At 37.6% G+C, this 20,182-nt stretch overlaps 2 protein-coding genes across 3 annotated transcripts in view; both read right to left on the reverse strand.

Moving 5' to 3' along the window:
* LOC308659963 (kinesin-like protein KIF28) overlaps positions 1-12,820 on the reverse strand; it is a gene marked incomplete at its 5' end in the record, with an annotated part of 30,696 nt that extends 17,876 nt beyond the window's left edge. Inside the window, 9 exons of the mRNA XM_081314126.1 lie at positions 55-176; positions 1,392-1,534; positions 2,930-2,997; positions 5,180-5,291; positions 7,569-7,723; positions 8,343-8,567; positions 10,232-10,267; positions 11,379-11,582; positions 12,665-12,820. Of these exons, the coding sequence (XP_081170252.1) occupies positions 55-176; positions 1,392-1,534; positions 2,930-2,997; positions 5,180-5,291; positions 7,569-7,723; positions 8,343-8,567; positions 10,232-10,267; positions 11,379-11,582; positions 12,665-12,820 (1,221 nt within the window). The remainder of the gene's footprint in view (positions 1-54; positions 177-1,391; positions 1,535-2,929; positions 2,998-5,179; positions 5,292-7,568; positions 7,724-8,342; positions 8,568-10,231; positions 10,268-11,378; positions 11,583-12,664) is intronic.
* A 1,286-nt stretch (positions 12,821-14,106) lies between these two features.
* Positions 14,107-20,182, reverse strand: part of AHCTF1 (AT-hook containing transcription factor 1) — a 51,256-nt gene continuing 45,180 nt past the window's right edge. For both annotated transcript variants that reach the window (XM_081336173.1, XM_081336174.1), the window contains 4 exons: positions 18,045-20,067; positions 16,236-16,369; positions 15,738-15,844; positions 14,107-15,183 (listed from right to left, as the gene is read on the reverse strand). In XM_081336173.1, the coding sequence (XP_081192299.1) occupies positions 14,982-15,183; positions 15,738-15,844; positions 16,236-16,369; positions 18,045-20,067 (2,466 nt within the window). In that variant the 3' untranslated portion in view covers positions 14,107-14,981. The remainder of the gene's footprint in view (positions 15,184-15,737; positions 15,845-16,235; positions 16,370-18,044; positions 20,068-20,182) is intronic.

Genomic DNA, 20,182 nt, shown 5'->3' on the forward strand with positions numbered 1-20,182 from the left:
GAGCTGAGGCTCCAGACAAATGTGACAAGCTTCCTGCAATTGCAAAGCCATGACCTGAGTGATTGCTACATATTGCTGTTCCCATTCTTTCCGGGCTTCTTCCAGCCGATATTCCCAAGTTGCTTGAATAGCCTGAATCCGTAGTTCATTTTCCGCCAACAGGGAACGAAGCTCTTCTGCAAAAGCCAAAAAAGCCAAATTAGGATACAAAATGAAAGCAGAAATAATTTAATTAACATCCTCCCTCAGCTTACTAATTCCATATCATTGAAGCTATTGTAAACAGATCTGAAATTCACAGAATTTGATTCCTATATATTCAGCAATTAAATCAAACATATTTAAATACTGAGGCAATCTTTCCAGACAGGAATTATATCCATGTGCCCCTGGAGGAATTGTTGGGACTTATAAAAGTGCCTCCAAAAATCAACTTAAGATTGCAAGAGAAAGAAGCTTTTCCAACATTTTCCTACTCTGAAAGGGTATCACCCAAGTTCCCAGGCATATGATCTCCAAAGTAGGGTTGTCAGTCCCAGAGATCTCTACAGTTTAATTTTTAAGCAGAGCTATCAAACACATGAATATATAATATACAATATTATAGTATATCATATTCATTCTACTTTAATTAAATGCACATGCAAACAAAATGTAGTCTAATTGAGATATGGTATTAACCCTACTCATCCACAATGTTTTGATGAAGTAAGGCTCCTGGCCTGAAATAAGTTATGTATCCCAGTTGTAAACCATTTGGAGCTTTGAAGGATATTATTAGACATGGATTATACTTAGGAAACAAACCAAAGTCACTACAGCTATTTCTATTATAGTTCTGAATGCTCTTCAAAAAGGAGCTACACAGAGTACTTTTTGCCTGTCCCACACATATGCTATTAAATCACAGAGTCCCCTGAAGCATCTGATTAAAGAGCGTTTTAGAATGGGAAACATAATCCAAGCCCTGATCACATGCCAGAACTAGACCCCTGAATTGCTCAGATGTCAGTGATGACCATGAATATCTTTGCTGAGGACGAGGATGGGAGTATTGGCCAATAAATGTCCATCTCCTGAAGATGTGGATCTGATCAGTATTAGGGTTATTATAGAATGCGTACCTTTCCCATGCTACTTTTCTCTCTAATAAGCTGCTTCAGAGGACTCTGAGAGATTAATAGCATGTGTGTAGGACAGGTAGGGCAGGGCTCAAGTTAGAAAAAGGATCATGGAAAGAAAAGTTCCTCATGGTCAAGCAAAAATACTTTTATGTCTGCACCAGGTAGTATCAAATTTAGGGCAACTCCATTGTGTCAAACCTTCCACAGAAAACTCAAGAAAGCTTTTGGAATCCAGTAATTACGGTATTTTTGCTGCAAAATACATACTTGTTGCATCCACTACTGTTTTTCCGTCATTCCCAAGGCTGGACAATCTGGACAACAAATTACAATTTTCCATCTTGAGATCATTTATCAGTTTTGCTGTTGTTCCTGAATTTATCACAGCTTGGTTCTTTATTTTTTTCGTTCTTGTAGATTAAACAAAACAAAAAAAGTACAAATTACTGTACTGACTTGAAGAAGTAAAGAATCCAAGAAAATATTGGGCTTTCAAATCTGATCTACAAAAATCTGGATAACTGCTATATGCCAACAAAGAGGGACCAAAACTACTAAATTATTGCAGAGCAGGCATCTCAGCCAATTCCTGTGCCAAAATATCTTCCAAAGATTTTGAAAGGTTAAGGAAGGCTGGTTGAAGTTGCGTGCATTATGACAAACTGGCCTACATAAGTTGACCATCAAACTTGCGCTCATCTTACAAAAATCCCATGGCGATTGATTGTCTCATCTCACATGGAACAAGAGGAAACTTTGTGGAGAGAACTCCTTGCTCTGATCCTACTCAGGATGATGTAAATCACTGGGGGGAGGATGCAAAAGGGAGAAGGGGGAAGACAGCAGAAAAGTCTACAAAGTTTTCAAAATTAAAATATTTGGGGCAGTGGTGGGATTCAAATATGTGAACAACCGGTTCTCTGTGTGGATGCTGCTTCCGGACGTCCATTCTGGGCCTGAGCAACAAAAAACTGGTGCGAACTGGCTGAATCCCACCACTGATTTGAGGGCATTTTTCACAGTTATGATGAACAGGAGCGGCCAAATCTTCAGATTCCTGAGAAAATATATCAATCTATTTTGTCTATCTTGCTTCTCTTTTTTTTCTTTTCACATCTTTAATTTGACAATCATATATTTTGTGTTATTAGAAATAACCTGGCTTGGTATAATGAAGTAAATTAAAAATGGGTAATTCCTAACTCAGAAGTAAATCTTTTGAGTGACAACAGTAGAGCAGATTCTCTGCAAAATGGCATATGGCATAAGTAACGTTTTTTTTTCTTTCTCTTTTCAGTCATGTCCAATTCTCAGAGACTGCCTTGACAAGTCCCTGTAGTTTTCTTGGGAATATTTTTCAGAAGTGGTTTGTCATTGCCTCCTTCCTAGGGCTGAGAGAGTGTGACTTTGTGTCTAAGGTGGGGCTAGAACAGGGGTCCTCAACCTTAGCAATTTTAAGACTTGTGGACTTCAACTCCCAGAATTCCATGCTGGTTGGGGAATTCTGGGAGTTGAAGTCCACAAGTCTTAAAGTTGCCAAGGTTAAAGATCCCTGGGGTAAAACGCATGGTGTCTCAGTTTTTAACCTGATACTTTAACTCACGGGTCTTCAAACTCGCCCCTTTTATGACTCATGGACTTCAACTCTCAGAATTCCTCAGCCAGGTACGCTGAGTTTGAAGACCCCTGCCTTAACTGCTACACTAAACTGGCTGTCAAATAACACTTTACCAAATAGTTAACTCCTTGTCTCAAACTGGATTCTAATCCACCCCTTCATTTTAGAGAATGCAAAATCAGTCTACCTTTCAGCATACCGCAAAGTTGACAGTGTCTCCTCATAGCAGATGTCTGCTGGGCTGATTGCTGCAATCTAGAAATATGTAAATATATTAAATGCGAATACATTTTCATGGCACATATTTTATTTGTTATTGTTATGAATGTTACCTACAGAATAGAAACTGCTAACTGGCGGTGCCATGGCTACCCCTGGAGAAATGTTACCCAATCTGTATTTGTGGAAAAGACACAGGATTGAAATATTGGACCACTATGGAAACAGAAGCCAAAATCTTTAATAGCAAACTTTTTATGTGAATTTAAAAAAAAAGGCAAGCAAGCTTTCTAAGCAAACTTAATATTTTGTGACTTCAGCACTTTTCATTGTCCCCAAGCTCTAATTCAACCTTGGAACTGCAAGAACCCACATCACAGCAGTTAGCTTTTTTTTTATTTTTTGCTTTGAGCTTTGAAGTGAGGTAGACATTCATTTACAGTAGCTCATATGATTGGAAAGCAAACAAATGTACACTCGCTTTGCACTACTATCCTATTGCAAAGTGGCTAAAACTGGTGGGGCGAGGAGGAGCTTCAAAAGGAGCCCAGCGCTGTAAGCTAATAGAGAGCCTCTTCTAACAGAGTTTCTCCCCCCAGATGAGTACACACACACAATCAGGAGCTGCACTTGGTAGAAAATCTCCCTGGCTAGAGAGCTTCATCCTCAACACGTGGAGAAGAGACAGGAAGCCAGCATGCCGACTGATTTTTCCATAGCTATCTGGGAGTAAGAATCACTGAACTAATGGGACTTCTCTAAAGTAAGCAGACATACATTTCATTGGAACAGCATTTCACTGTATTTGTAACCCAACACAAAAGTCTCGACTGATTTGTTTAGCAGTTCAGTATTTCAAGAATCATATGCACACCACAGCATAGAAAGAGTAAACTGGTTTAAAAGAGCCGCCCCAGCCTAACCATAGATGGTGTCTAATTATGTGAGCATCGGAGGCATTGGAATCAATGGGAGTTACTACAGAGCAAGAGTGCATTTGTTTATGCATTTTGATGATTGGCAATCAGTTTCCCAAGAAAGTCCTAAGAAGCCAGTGAAAAATTAAATAAGGTAGGATTGATTGGCTTGGGTTCCTTGTTGACTCCTCCAGGAGTTCTGGCATTTTATTCTGTTAAAAGTTTTAGCCTTGGTTTTGTTTCCAGATGCGTGTGCTTATATTGCTACTTCCAAGAAAAGCATAAAAGAATCGTAGAAGGGGCAGTCCAAATAGAATGCTTTGCAGCTGTATATTGCTTCTTGTGTGGGACCATTGTGTATATTCGTTCTTGTGTGTTGCCACTATCTCGTACCATTATGCTTTCAAAGAACAAGCAGTTCCCTTTTTTCTTGCCTTTGTAAACTTGGGCATTAGATAATGGTGGTGGGGGAATTAATTTTACAAGTGGTGCCTTATTTTACAGGCAATTACTTTTAATCAGTAATCACTAAATTAATAAATGTCAGCTATTACATATTAATGCAAGTTTTTGACCTGGTTCTGCCTTGTGTGGCCTTTGGGCTGTGGTTATCTAATTAATTCTAAACACATGCAAGCATACAGAGGTGCTTGTTACAGTATATCAATCATATTGTGGAAAATAGGAGGAAGATATAGTGGATATGTTGTTTGTAAAAGTAATAAAGGTGGTATACAGAAAAATAATACTTTACTGTGTGGGAAAAGTCAACTTTCAGTATTATTTCAGTAGGGGTTTGCAATCCTAGCTGATAGAAGGAAGCTGGGCAGTGTATAGAAATGTTTTATATATGAATATGTGCGTGTATATATGGAGATGGGAGAAACTGTAAATTGTAAATTCAGGGTCACCTTCCTTCTGGCTAGTTATACCCCATATTTTACATTTTCACGTCTGATATTATGTTTTAATGAGCTACTTTAGTGAGTAGAGTGTTGGAACAATAAAACAATATATAGAAGGCAGCTGAGTTTGAAAAACTAATAGTCAATCCTGGCTAGTACTACGGTAGCAGGAAATGGAATGGCTGGGAAGTAAAACAACAAAATTCCCAAAGGCAGCAACTCAAGCCATTTCTACAGTGTTGCTAACTAAAACTGTGTGGATGCTGTCATGGAGTCAGCAGGAAACAAACATGGTTTGAGGTGGGAAGAAAGAAGATGTCCTCACTACACACACACACACACACACACACACATGTTCAACACCCACAGGACAGAGAATGTGGAATAACATATTACCATTATAGTTCTACTGTTTCCTCCCAATGCAGATTGCAAAAGTTTGGTAAGAACTGAATCTCTGTATGGGATGTGCAACACTTTCTTACCCATGGCAGCTTCAGCCAGAGCACTAAAAGGAAAATGGAAAAAAGCAATCAGTTTTTTGTAAAAAAAATGCAATTGAAGACCAATCCTCAGCCTTTTTATTCAGAAGCATGTCTCACAGCATTCAAGGGGGCATAGGCCAGACCAAGTGTTTTTGTACAATACTCATTGACATTCACTGGGGATATGAGTAGTGAGGCATTATCTGATTGAAAAATATTGTACTCCAATTTAAGCTTATCCTTTAGAGCAGGGGTGTCCAACCTTGGCAATTTTAAGTCTTGTGGATGTCAACTCCCAGAATTCCCCAGCCAGCATGGAATTCTGGGAGTTGAAGTCTACAAGTCTTAAAGTTGCCAAGGTTGGATACCCTAACTTTAGAATTATTTTTTCAACAAATAGAAAAAGAAGCAGCAGTAGAAGGATTATGGATGGGAGAGGACAATGTCTGGACTCCCTCCACTCCTGGCCCTCCAGTGAAGCTAGGCGACAGAAACACTGAAAGCTAAATGGAATAGAATGTTTCTAAGGTGACTTCATATAAAGCAGCAGCGTCTTCATCACAAGGCAGGTAAGAGCAGATGGTGTACAGGAAAGCTTAACAAGCCTGGCTGTAAATAAATATTCAGATTAATAGTCTTAATAGTAAGTTTAAAAGATTGTTGTAATGTAACTCAAAAGAAATGAGGAAAAAATGCAGTAGTATGTTCTTGAATTGTATTGGTGAAATAAGGATTGAAGTAACCCTAACCTGCTGGCTAAGGAGTGACGTTTTTAAGACTACCTGAACTTTTAAAACATAGATTAGTATTTTTACATTAATATTATATTATTATATTATCAATTCAGAGGTAAAGTTATACTTATGTGTTGTAATGTTCAAGACATGGGGTTCATCCTCACATCTTTTAATCACAGGAAATATTAAACATTTTTAGAGGAGATAAACTGATGATGTCACTTTTAAGACCTCTCCAGCCCACCATGGATGCAACTTAAATGCATATTTATTCAAATTTAAAGTTTTTCCTCTTCTCCCAATACAACTCTGACTGAATGATGTGCAATGCCTTGTTGACAAAATTGGTGAGACAGGGACTGGGATATGCCCAATCCTTGTTGGCTGCTACTGACATGTCCCTTCACTCTGGTTGTAGCTACTCCCCTCCTTGGCTTGGGCTGCCAAAGAAGCCAGATGCCTGACTTTTGCATATTTGTTTGCCTGTATTATACCTGTCCTGTTCTTTGGAAGGAATTACACACACTCCTCTTTTGAAGGGCACTAAATCTAGTTTTAAAACAAAGAAGTGATGTTTTGTTGACTTAAACTGAGATGTAGAAATGGGTTTTACCAGCATTTTGTTGCTGGTTTTGTCTCAAATGCAGGTTTTCTGCTGCTTCTGCCAAAAAAGGGTTTAATACAGTCAGTTTTTCTATTTGTTTTTAATAGCGTGCTATTTTGCCTATTCAATACATATACTCCAGAATAGCATTGTGTGTACTCTTCGAGTGTTGTTGGCTGTAGCCATTTACTGCCAACATTACTATTCCGTTGCAGCAATTATTGATTTGGGAAACATATGGAAGCTAGTGAGAAATTTGCAAAAATTCTGATACCTTTTTAGCCCGTGTGAAAGGTCACACCATGGTTTTAAGCAAGGAAATTCTAATGCCTCTTGCATCCCTCTGCTACCCTCTGTGATGTGTCACTTCTGTCAAATGCTTTTCTTGAAGATCTTTAATTCCATGTCTCCAAAATAATTTAGGGACGTATTGCACATACAGTGGCGGGATCTTGGAAGAAACCAGAAAAGAGCTTGCAGGAGAACTCCCCATGATTCAGCCTGCCCCCCCTCATCCCATGTATAAAAGAAGAATACAAGACATGTTTAAGCAAGCTTTTTTTTCCAGAACACAAGATCCGTAGCCTGAGTGATAGGTAAGTTGCACAGAGGAATGACGCTGCAAGTGACTTATCATTTAGGTAACTTAAAAAGTGGCTAAGGCTGTGCCAGCTGCAATCTGAGCCCATACTACCACAGGCTGATAGTGATTGTTGGTTGCTTTCCCCATCAGAAGGTGATTCTGGATTGGCAACAAAAAATGCAGCCAGGGGAATCCAATGATTGCAGCCCTCATGTTGTTTTGCCTTAAAACTGGACATCACCAGTCACCAGCACTGTGAGAGGGACAGAATGGCAAGGCAGCAGAGTTTGTGTCAGCATACTCTTTATTGGAAGAATTAGTATTAATGCACCAATAGGGCCAATTCATGGTTCAGTTTACTACATAGGTTTTGTACCTGATCACATTCCCTAAGGTGGTTAAACTCAGATTTACACGTGTTCCTTCTTTCAGTCTATCGCCTTCTGATCCTGAGGACTTTTGCCTTTCACTCCCTGCCAAGTCCACTAGATTTATAATGGATTGTTTTGTGATTTCATCTTTCAGAAAAATCTGCAGGGAATAATATTGAGAAAAGAAGATCAATAGGCAGAGATCACCGGGTATTTCAGAAATGCCTTCTCTTATTGTTATTACTGCAAGAGATGTTGCTGGTGGGTTGTATTCAGTATATTCATCAAAATATACCACAGGCTGATATTACAGATGATTAAATATAAATGAAAATAAGAATTGTACACATCTACAACAAAAAGTAATGGCTGGGGTCATACAATAAGGTAAATGGGCTACAATGAAGGTTGGATAATTTGTGGTTCAACACGTTATGGGAACCCAGCCATTATTATGTGAACATAGTAATAGTATGTCATTAATTTGGATTTAGGGTTTAGAATTCAGCTTATGTGGTTCAACTCACCAGACCACCACTTGCAAATTTAACATAGACATACACAAACCCATACTGCAGGTCAAATTTCCATGGATTAAGAAAGCAGTCTTTGAAAATACATACATTTTTCATGGACTTTTAGAACAGATAAATATTTTCTCAAAATAGCTGCAATTATCTGGAATCGGAAACTCCCAAGTAACCTAGCAGATTCAGGTCTAATTTGTTGCGTATGTGTGCCATATTTGGCTGTTGTCTGCAACTGTGGCTTTCCTATACCTGTTTAAAATGAATGGTGATGACCATATGGGACCTGCTGCTGGTGGTATTCATGCTGGTTGAAGCTGTGGTCCTTATTTTGGTGCCTTGCTCCATGAGTCTCTCAATTTGAGCATAACTGTCACAAGGCACCAGTTTCAAACCATCCACATAGAAGCCTTGCTGCTGGTCTTCTCTAACTTTGAGTCCACCATACCTTTTGGTTTTAGACAGCAAATCTATTACCTGGAAGGGCAGATAATGTTTATTTTAAAAAGAGAAAAAGATAGGCTGCCATTTCAGTAGAGAAGGGAATTCTTAAAATTTAAAAATGTATTTGTAAGAGAACAGAGTTGATTAAATGAAATTACAGAGAAATGTAAAACACATCTTATAAGGCCCATGTATTTTCTTCAAGGGACACGGTGGCTCAGTGGGTTAGGACGCTGAGCTTGTCGATCAGAAGGTCGGCAGTTTGGCAGGTCGAATCCCGAGTGCCGCGTAACAGAGTGAGCGCCTGTTACTCGTCCCAGCTTCTGCCAACCTAGCAGTTCAAAAGCATGTAAAAATGCAAGTAGAAAAATAGGGACCACTACGGTGGGAAGGTAAAAGCGTTCTGTGCACCTTTGGCATCTAGTCATACTGGCCACATGACCACGGAGATGTCCTCGGACAAGCGCTGGCTCTTCGGCTTTGAAACGGAGATGAGCACCGGCCCTTAGAGTTGGAAACGACTAGCACGCATGTGCGGGGGAAACCTTTACTTTATATTTTCTTCTATTGTGTGCACATGTCTGTGCAGCAATGTTCAAGTCATCATCCCCAACCTGGTATCTTTCAGAGACACTGGAATTCCAACCCTCTTTGATTCTCCCTATGGGAATTTTAAGGCAGCTTAAAGATATATAGATCTTAGCGTGAGGGTTTATGTTGTTTTAAACATGCAAAATTAATGACCAGTAGCAATGGTTCACTTGGTTTGGTTCATATATCAAAGAAAATTATTTTAATTACATATAAGGGACTCTAAAATAGTAGCAGTTGAAGAAAAAGTTGGAGCATTGTTCTTGATTGTGCAAAGGAAAGTATAAATTTCCCCAAAATATTTTTCCTAGTGAACATATGTTGAAGTGCATGAGCATATTCATATTCAGTAAGCTGTTAAGTAGCCAGTTTTAATTAGGCTTGCTACATTGAGTTGGAATTTTATGAGAGCTTCTTTCCTGCCTTTGTGTTCCCTGTTTCCTCTTCCCCAACTCCTTTTCACAATCTATAGGCTTGAGTTCATTGGTTTTGCAAGGGAAGTTCTCATAAAACCTTTCTTGTATTGAAGATTGCCCATATACATAGCTATGCTAGTGTCTCAGGATTGGCAAAAAACTTACTCAGCTCTGTGTTGTTAAGGGTACCTTCCTTTTATTTTTCTACAGTCTGAAGGGAATTAACCCGAGAAGGCTGATGCTAAGACAGTCTAGCTGAGTAGAAGAGGGAGTGTCATGAGGTTCACTTTGAACTGGGAACAACCTATTGAGATTATCCTTTATTGAGGAATTCTGAAAGAAGGGGCTTGCTAGGGAATTTTTGAAATCATTTCCCCACTTTATAATGGCCACGTTAACTAGCTCTTACGAAAAATATTTCCAAACAGCTGCAGAATTGCCTAGATTTTCAGAATATTTTTTCCCCCGTCAAAACTGTTGCATTGACAAGTTAGCCATTAAGGACTGAGATGAGTTTCGAGATCAGTAACTTTGGTATAAGCATCAATCCTGTTTCAGAACTGTTATAAAAATCCTCTGCAGGAAACTCAGATTCTTAATGTCTACCAATGCTATTACCCATAAGAAGCTATTAAAATATACCACAAAAAGAAAAAGGGGAAAAGCTAAGTGTCATCTGAATATAATTACCTGTTCATTGTAAATTTCCAGCATACTAAATGTAATCTATAAAGGGAAAAATGGAAAAGATACCACAAGATAAATTATTAGTTCCATTTTAAAGTATTTAATTATAGTTAGAAATATGCAACTGTATATTCTATAGAAAAGGGACGCGGCGGCTCAGTGGGTTAGGATGCTGAGCTTGTCGATCAGAAGATCGGTGGTTTGGCGGGTCGAATCCCGAGTGCCGCATAACAGAGTGAGCGCCTGTTACTCGTCCCAGCTTCTGCCCACCTAGCAGTTTGAAAGCACATAAAAAATGCAAGTAGAAAAATAGGGACCACTACGGTGGGAAGGTAACAGCATTCCGTACACCTTTGGCGTCTAGTCATGCCGGCCACATGACCACGGAGACGTCCTCAGACAAGCGCTGGCTCTTCGTCTTTGAAACGGAGATGAGCACCGGCCCCTAGAGTCAGAAACGACTAGCATGCATGTGCGGGGGAACCTTTACCTTTACCTATATTCTATAGAGTTCTGCATTATTGTATACACTAGCTTGCAGTTGTATTTTATTTGAGTTCCTTCTTTCTCCGAAAGTAGCTGTTTAAACTTAAGATTTAACACATTCCAGGGTATTATCTACACACACACACACACACACACACACACACACACACACACGTCATCCAAAGGCTGTCACCACATAGATTTTAATTTTCTATTACGAATGTCTACCTGAAAAAAATACTTGTATAGCAAAGGGTGCAATCAAATTACCCATAATTTCCTCTTCAAATGAAAGACTCTTTTTCTTAGAAAGTCAGAAATGGATCCTTTTTGATATAATAGAAAGTAATGGAGATGATCTGAAATATTTTTATATATACAATTTTCACAATAAAGAAACCTTGTTCTTTGTCCCTCAAAAATATTGTTATTTCTGACTATGTTTATATCTTATTCTGATTATGTGATCAATATTAGCAATTATATAGAATTTTTTCCTGTGATAATTTGTCCCCAACTGATTCCTTCAGGTCTTCCAGTAGGTGCAATTTCTTAATACCTTGTGATTTCACGTTGATTTATGATAAAAATAAATCAGTATTACATATTTTTGTAAACTGCTCATAGGTCAACTAAGCTGCAATGGCTGAACTTTTGAACATACCTGATATTGTTTGTTTGTGTCTTGATTTTGAATTGTTTTAAACAGTTCTTCACATATGACTGGAATTATGCCTCTGTTTGCACCATGGCCTATCATTGAGTAGCTCTTCCCTGAGCCGGTCTGACCATAAGCCAGAAGAGTGGCATTGTAACCTTGCCAAGCATTGTCCAGAATTCCCTCACCAAGGTCATGAAAAATGTCCCTCTAGAATGATAGAACATTCAGCTTTATCAGATTTAATTAAACTGCACAAATGATAGTGTTGTTAATTGGGTAACCACAACCAATGGTATAACTTGATCTGGTGATACCTACAAATGTGTGATCAGACATTCAAGAAAAATACATCCAGTTAAGGAAATTCTAGCATGCCCAAAGGTAACTTCTTGAGATTGGAGATGTGGGCACCTCCCCCCCGTATTAGCTTTTAGGTCCCATGGGACTCTGGGTGGCTTTCCAAAAATTGCCTCCAGAGCCATCATTAAGATGCTGTCTCATCCCTTTAACTCTGATAGTATTGATAGCACTGGCTAAGGAAAAGATGAATGAAAACTGTATAACGAATTACAAAGTTCACATTACCCCTCACATATTTTTTTCAGATAGCAGAGGAGAGAATAAGGACAGCTGGTCTTGTTGTACCGAGGATCTCAATTATACTCAATAAGACTTCCATATTAAAGTCTAAATTGCACAGCTATGCTCTAGGGAGTGAGGACTTTGAACATGTTAAACGTGACAGTCCAAGAAAAGAATGTTAACAAGACTTGAATTGGAAAACTCATATTAATTTTTATTCAGATTAGACTTCAATCTAATACCCACCTAATTGGCTGGTTTACCTCTTCTGTCAACCAAGGGGGAACTCATCTAGGAAATGAGGAATTTAAAGTTGGATCCTATACTTCCCTGTTTCTCAGTTTCTATAGCTGTTGGGAAAACTCAGCTTTAGGAAGCTGATAAGAAAATGGTAGAAACCATGAAGAACCAAAATCCACCTGCTTCCACATCCCCAACCTGAAAAATATACTTAAACCAGTTTGAGAGTTGAATTAAATTTAAATTTTCCTCTCATGGTTAGAGAGGGAGAGGGTTTTTGATTAAATCATGAAATATAAAAATGATTGCAATCACTTGCCTTTGCACTGAAATTCTGCTGTGACTGGGCATGTGGACTGTCAGGCTTGCCCACTGGTTGGTCTATGCAGTCTATTTTTGTCATCACAACTGATGGTGGAACAAATATATTTTTTTCTCAATGGAAAATATTAGAAAGTACTTTTTACCTGCCCAGCGTATCTGCTGTTCAGTCCAGATGAAACAAGTTTGCCATCTTTGTCCTTTAAAAATCCACTGTGTGACCAGTATGCAAGGTCAAAAGTAAAGGACTTTACATGACTTGGATTTTTAGGATCATGTATGCTTGTTGTGCTTGAATTCATAGAAATCACACATCTGCTGCCTGCATCTTTCTCTCTCTGTTGAAGTTATAGTCAGTTTAAATCCATTAAAATTCAAATTGCTAACTTGATCTTTTTTCAGCTTAGACTATAGCACATATATTTGCATTTTGCAAGAAGCTGATTATTTTTTTAAAAATATAATTTTTATTAAGAACTTTAAATGCAATATTAAAAACCAGTACAAATTAAGAGGTGCCTGGTTAAATGGGATGATGTCTTGGGGTTCCAAATCTTAAATGGAAGATTTCTATAGCTACATTATCTTCTGTTGCTTTTAGAATAAGAACAACTACAGCAGTAAAACATGCATTTAATGCTCTCCTCACATGTATGGGAAGTCTCTAAACTTGAAATCCTTGCTAGTATCTATGGAACTTCTGGGTTTGCCAGCTGAACAGGTAGTCAAAACCCATTTTTTTAAATGTCTCATTAAATACCATCCATTATTTTACTTTATTTATTTTAAAAAAATTGTTAGGAGTAAATGGGCAATTAAAACCAGATTATTGTATTCAGCCTCAAGTGCCTAACACATTCCCAAGGCAGAACACATTTGCAAATTTAACTGAATCACTTAGTATATCAAACACTGACAGATTCAGGCAAAAATGCCTGAAAAGCGATTGAAGCTAGGCCTAGTACCACCAGCAAGGGATAATCTAGTTAACTTGGTCATAACCAAGTTTTGCTTTGTCTCCCCATTTAACACATTAATTTCTGAGTGCTGATGCCATCATCAGACTAAAGTTTCTACTCAAATTGCCCATTTTTTGCATGTTCATCTCTTTTCTCTCCAACGCAAATAACCCAATGACTTAAAAACAATAGAGTGCACAAACAACTAACCTGGTTGAAAGGTCTGACACGTACTGCCACTTTCACACTGTCCGAGTTTGGCATCTTAAACTTCAAGAAATTAAAATATACCGTGCAAGCATCAATTATATCTAGGACACTGTTTAAATGTTTTTAAAAAATGGTCTGGAGCACAATAACCAGGCTCTTTTATACCTAATACATTATTGATATATTCACTTGTCACCTGTATAAGGTAACTGATAAATTATTTCTAAGAGAAGCTTCATTAGATTAGATTAGGTTGACTGTTACTGTGTATTGGTCTCCAAATATACATCTGAATGTTTGGTAAACGTATGTAAAAAATTCTCTTTGAATTATTTATGTTTTTTTCTCTTAAACTATAATTTAGATTCAGCCTCTTTCCATCTTTTTTGTTTTGCAATGATAGGTCAAATACTATGGAAGAGTATTTCCAGACAAATTTTATTTTAGTAAAATTGTGGTAACATTTCCCTAGTAACCACAAAATCTATAAAACATGCATCATCTCAAAATATCAAATTTGAACTAAATTTAAGTAGATGAAATCCCTGAAATGCTGTCCCTTGTTGAATAGTTGTGACAATATAAATACCTTGAATGTTAAGGACCTTCTGTTGATGCATCAAGTTAAGGAAAAAAAACATTTGAGGTGAGATTTTGTTTTCTAAATCAAAGAGCAGCTTTCCCAAGTTAAAACAAATACAAAAAAATATTGCACAGCTTCAGTACAATTGTTTACATTCTGACTTCTTCAATTAAATACACGTTGAATAAAGAGAATAAGGTTTATTTATGGTGGATAACTCCTACTATTAATTCCCATGAGGTCAACTTATTTTCTAAAAATTTTAAAAGTGTGAAATTTTAATTTTAATTTTTTTTAATAAGACCAAACTTTTATTTTTTTAAAAAAAAGAATGCTGGCCTCTCATCAGAGAGGCTCCAACAGTGGAAAGTCGTAATTAAAATCCCCTTTGGGTCATTTGCATTCTTCATCCATATTATTCTCTTCCAAAATGTAGCGGACAATCATCATTAAGTATACAGTTTTATTTAACATTCCTAAAATATTTATTTACATATTATATAAATGTACGAAGTATATTATAAAATAGAAAACTGCATTGACTGAAGAAATCACACTCCATACGGAGTTACTTATTGAAGATTTTTAGTTCTCTGAAAATTTACAATAATTCATATAAATTATCTTCCAAATTAGATGTTTTTTCTTAATATTCCAACAAATGTGATGACTTTACAAACACTGGTTTACATCGCACATTTTTAAAAGCAGTTATAGCATCTTCTTCCGTACAACTGGCTTTGGGTAGCTAGACAGTCTCTTCTTCCTCCTCACAGTTTTTTGAACGGCCTTTTCTGTTTTGTCCACAGAATCTCCTTGCTTTCGTTTGGCTTCATCTGCAGGGGTGCCAAAGGGTGAAATGAACTTGATTTCCATTGCTGGGGGTGACCAACTACTGTCTTTCCCTAGGATCCTGTAAGAAAAGAGAGCATTTCTTTAGCTGATTTAACTAGATCTGAAAACACAGTAACAAATTAAGATCAGAATTCACACTGCAGTAAGTAAACATTAAAGGTATCAATGTGACATCTTTCATGCGCACTAATTTCAAAATATATTTTTTTCATACATATACTATTTTTGAAGCAGGATGGGAAGAATATTGATCTATGGTATTAGTGAGGTCTCCTGAGAATAAAGTGAAAAGCCACGAAAACCAACCAATGGATTATTTAACAAATAATCCAGAATTCTCACTTGAGTCATAAATGATTGGGCTCAAATCGTTGGGCACATTATACAAAGAGTCAGCTATCTTGAAAAAACTCTAACTATGGAAAAGATGGAAAGAAAGAGAAGGAGAGGACAATAAGCAGCAAGGATGAACTCAATTATAATGGCGAAGGCTGTACCATTAAAACCACAGGTTAGGAATAGATTGTCACGAAGAAAGTTTCTAGCAGCTAAAAAGGACTTGATGGGACATAATCAGTTTTTGAAAAGAGCTACTTTACAAAAGGAACATACTTGCTTGTTTTTGCTGCTTTTGACCTTGTAGCTCTGCTTCTTTTAATATTTTGCTTTTCTAAAGTCTCTACTGAAACAGCATGCTTTTCTTCTCTAACTGGTAATTCCTAAGGACAAATAATATTGAAAAGGCAGAACAGGAAGACATTATCTCTATCTCTCCAGCATTGATAAGTTTACTTTAAATTCAAAATAGGTAAATCCCATAAGCCTCCTAGTGATACAAGACCAACAAAATGAAAGGTATTTTCCAACTATTTGTTGAAGATGACAATCTGTTAGCAAATTGAAAAATCATAAATAGTGCTTTGGAATTGTTGCCATATTGAAAGTGAAAGCGAATATTAGAGGGCTAGGAAGGAGACATCCAGTGAATGGCCTGCTATGGTAAAATGACACAATGAGTAAGTCAACAGAATTTAGTTATCAAGTTTGCCTACTGTATAAGAAATAGAAGAACATTTGAATGTATACAGAAGAAATGATCAAATTACTTACCAGATCTTCCACAATCCTTGAAATAGTGGACACCTGTTTTTTTCTGGATCTCAGAACAGGGGGTGAGAACACAAACTTAGAAGCCAAATCTGTGTCTACACCTTTAAGTTGAAGAGGTGTCACTGCTTTTTCACCTGAAAGGAGAAACCATAAGCTGATTTTGGAAATAAACATTTGAGGCACACAACTTCAGGTATAATCATGCAGCTTTACATATTTATATATATATATCTCTGTGTGTATATATATATATCTCTGTATGTGTGTATATATATATATATATATGTATACACACACACACACACACACACACATATAAAAAGCTACACAACAATTTATCATGTGAACCAACTACAAGGGTCCATGCTAAGCTTGTAAGCCGCCCTGAGTCTTCGGAGAAGGGCGGAATATAAATGGAATTAAAATAAAAAAAAACCCTGGACACTGTAACACTTTATAGCTGACTCTTGCATAGGTCCCATCTGAGCTGAAAACCAGAACTGATGGTATCCTATCAAGAGAAGTCTGACAGCAAATTAAACCAAACTATATTTCCCAAGTAGGAAATTAATACATGGAAAAGTGATTATTTTCCCAACTATCACTGGTGCTTTGTAGGCGCTTAGAACTATTTTATATTTCAGAGAAATGTTAGGCTTCATGTTTTCTCAGTTTAACTTAGAAGCACTCTCCCTTCACCTAAATCGGTTTATAAACAGAGGTTTACTGCTCCATTCACCCAAAAAATGAGGCCTGCTCAATGGAAAAGACAACAAAACCCGAGACAAAAAATCAAGACAGTTCAATCTTTCCCTTTTTCTTAACACTGAATTTGGGGTATGTGGAGATTTTGGTTGGAAGACAGCCTTACATTAAACTAATTCTTCTCTTCCTATAGTCAATTTAGATGCCCCCCCCGCCCCGCTCCAGAAGCATCACATCTGGAATTTGTTAATTGGGTGGCTCTATTGGGTCAATTTTTTTCACCATTCCAGACCTAGTTTGAATCAGCACACTGCTATGTTACGAGATGTTATGAGGCTGACAAGAAGAAATCAAGACAACACACTTGTGTTTGGTGGAATGATTCTTCATAGGTTTCTGTAATTTTTCTATTAGAATTCTGGATCTCTACCCATTAGTAAATATATCATTGAACACAAGCACATTTTTATTCACTGCATATGCTTAAGAAGCAAATACAGGTAGTTCTCAACTTACGACCACAATTGAGCCCAAAATGTATGTTGCAAAGTGAGAAATTGTTAAGTGAATTTTGCCCCATTTTCCAACTTTTCTTGCTACATTCATTAAGTGAATCATTGCAGTTGTTAAATTAGTAACACGGTTATGTGATTCTGGTTTCCCCCTTGACTTTGCCTATCAGAAAGGTGATCACATGATCTCGGGACACTGCAACTGTCACAAATGTTAAGTCAGCTGTCAAGCATCCGAATGTAAATCGCATGACCCTGGGGATGCTGCAAGTCGTAAGTGTGAAAAATGGTCATAGATCACTTTTTTTCAGTGCTGTTGTAACTTTGAGCGGTCTCTATGAACTGCTGTAAGTTGAGGACTACCTGTACAAGTTTCTGTGAATTTCTTTTCCCCCAAGTCCTTTTAATCACACCATAAATTACTTTCTTGCAGGGCTGTATTTGGAAAAGACACACCTATTGTCAGCAGAAAATATTTTTATGTGTATGCAACTGGTATCGTGCAGCACTCTTTCTAGGCTTGCAACCCTCATGCAGAACAGACAATCTGATTATACTATACAGAATTTTTCTGAAGGAAAATTTCAAGTACCTTTCGTTTTTTCTGTGAGCTTAGTAAGAGGAGGAGAAAAAAAGAAGGTTTCATTTATATCCAGGGAAAGTGACTGTTTTACTTCCTTTGGGGTTAAACTTGCCCTCTTAATGCTACTAGCGTGGGGTGTCAACGTTTCTTCTATTTCGCCAAGCCTAAGCCTGGCCACATCTGTAGATTCTGATTCCATTTCATTGTCAGTTGCTAGCAACAAATGTTCTCCCTCTCTACTTGTTTCTGAGACAGAAGGCAATGCAGTCTTCTTTCTCGTTCTAGTTATCCTAGGCCCCCTCGTTTCAGACTTCTTTTCTGATGCTACTGCCTCACTTGGCCGGGTAACACATTCTTTTAGGTTAGACTTTTCTGTATCTGTTTTCTCTACACTTCGAGATGTCACTCTTGAGGATCTTCTCTTTGGAGTTTCCATTATAGAAGTTTCTAGAGAAGGTAAACACCCTAAGGTTGTAGACAGATGTACAGCCCTACTCCTAGTATTTCGCCTACGGACTGAAGATGTAGCATCTGGAGGAGACAACAGAGACAAGTCCAGTTGTGATTCTGCCGAAACATTCAAAGAATTCTTTCTTGGTCTACCTCTTTTACGACGCACAGGTGGTGGTTCAGTAACACCACTCTCTCGATCCGAAACTGGTTCTGATGTGTCTATTCTTTGTATTCTCCCCTGTTCCGATAGCTGTGATTCGTTTGGTTGCGTGTCATGTTTAAAAATGGTTTCTGACAGACCGGTCTTTTTGCTTCTACTCTTTCGAACTGGAGTAGGTAATGGTAGCTTCTCAGGTGTGGTTTCTGCCTGAGTCACTACTTTCAATATGTCATGCTTTTTTTTCTTTCCTCTTTTTGGCGATACGGACAGCTGCTTTCCTTGAGGTTCAACCTCCTGATCCGAAATTACATTTTCGGCAAGTTGCAAGGCGATAGCTTTTAGTTTTGTTGCACTTTTAGGAGTGACTGTCATTTGTATTGTATGATCAATAATAAACTGACTACTATTTTGATTTCCTACTACACTTCTTGTAATTCTAGGAGTCCTCTGGCGAGCAGAAGGAAGATCACTATAACGTTTCGACACACTTTTCTTTGGTTTTCTAATTCCACTCCTTGTAACAGTTGCCAGAAATGTCGGTGAAACAGGATGAACATTTGCTGAGATTTCTAACTCATTCTTCGTTTCTTTCACATCTCTGATGGGAAAATCAGGAATTTGGAAAATCTGTTGTTCTTGAGGTCCTTCAGAATTACGTGGTAGCTTTTCAGAAATGTCTGAAATCTTCTTTGCTCGCCTAGCACTTCTCCTTAGAGTAGGGGTTGCCAATATTGTTGCTTTATTTTTCTTTGTTAGTGATTGATCATTGCACGGGATATTTAGACTTTGGTTTGCCTGATCTGTTGAACTTATACCAGGCGTCAAATTTTCAGTTCTATTTAATTCTACATCATTATTGGTTTCATGAACATTTTGAATAGGACCCTGGGATAAATTTAATACTTTCTTGCTTATGCTTTCATGAAAAGATTGTTCTAATATCTCAGCTGAAAATTCTTTACTTCTTGTGTCTTTGATTACATCCAACAGATTTTCAGCAATAGCCATTTGAATTGGTTCAGGTACATAAGGTAGTACTTCGGCAGCATTCTGTGGTATCTCATTACTAGTTACTGTGGACACAGAATTTGTAGTTAGCTCTTGGTTGTTGCTTCTATCCCCTGATTCTGGGCTCGCTGGTTTCAGAGGAGAAGCATGCAAACTAGTAGAATCTTCCACCTCATCTTCGTCATCAACTTCTAATATTAAAGAAAAATTGTTGTGACACAGCAGTTCTCCATCTCTTTCAGTAAATGAAGTTTCATCAGCATCTTTTTCAAGTAAATTACATTCAATCTGTTCTGCTTTGTCACAGTGATACTGAAAATTGAGACTGCTTGAGGAACAGAGTTCATCGTATGGGATTTCTTCTGTTATAGCTTCTGAAACGTGTATCTCATGTTTTCCGTCTCCCGTCAGCTAAAATATAAAGCACATACATTGAATTCCATTACACACTATTTTTCAAGAAATATAATAGCTATGAATAACTGTTCTTCAAAATTTCAGATTTTCTGAAGTTACATCTCACTGG

The sequence above is a fragment of the Vipera berus genome (genome assembly GCF_964194415.1).
Source record: "Vipera berus genome assembly, chromosome: 1".
NCBI lineage: Eukaryota > Metazoa > Chordata > Lepidosauria > Squamata > Viperidae > Vipera > Vipera berus.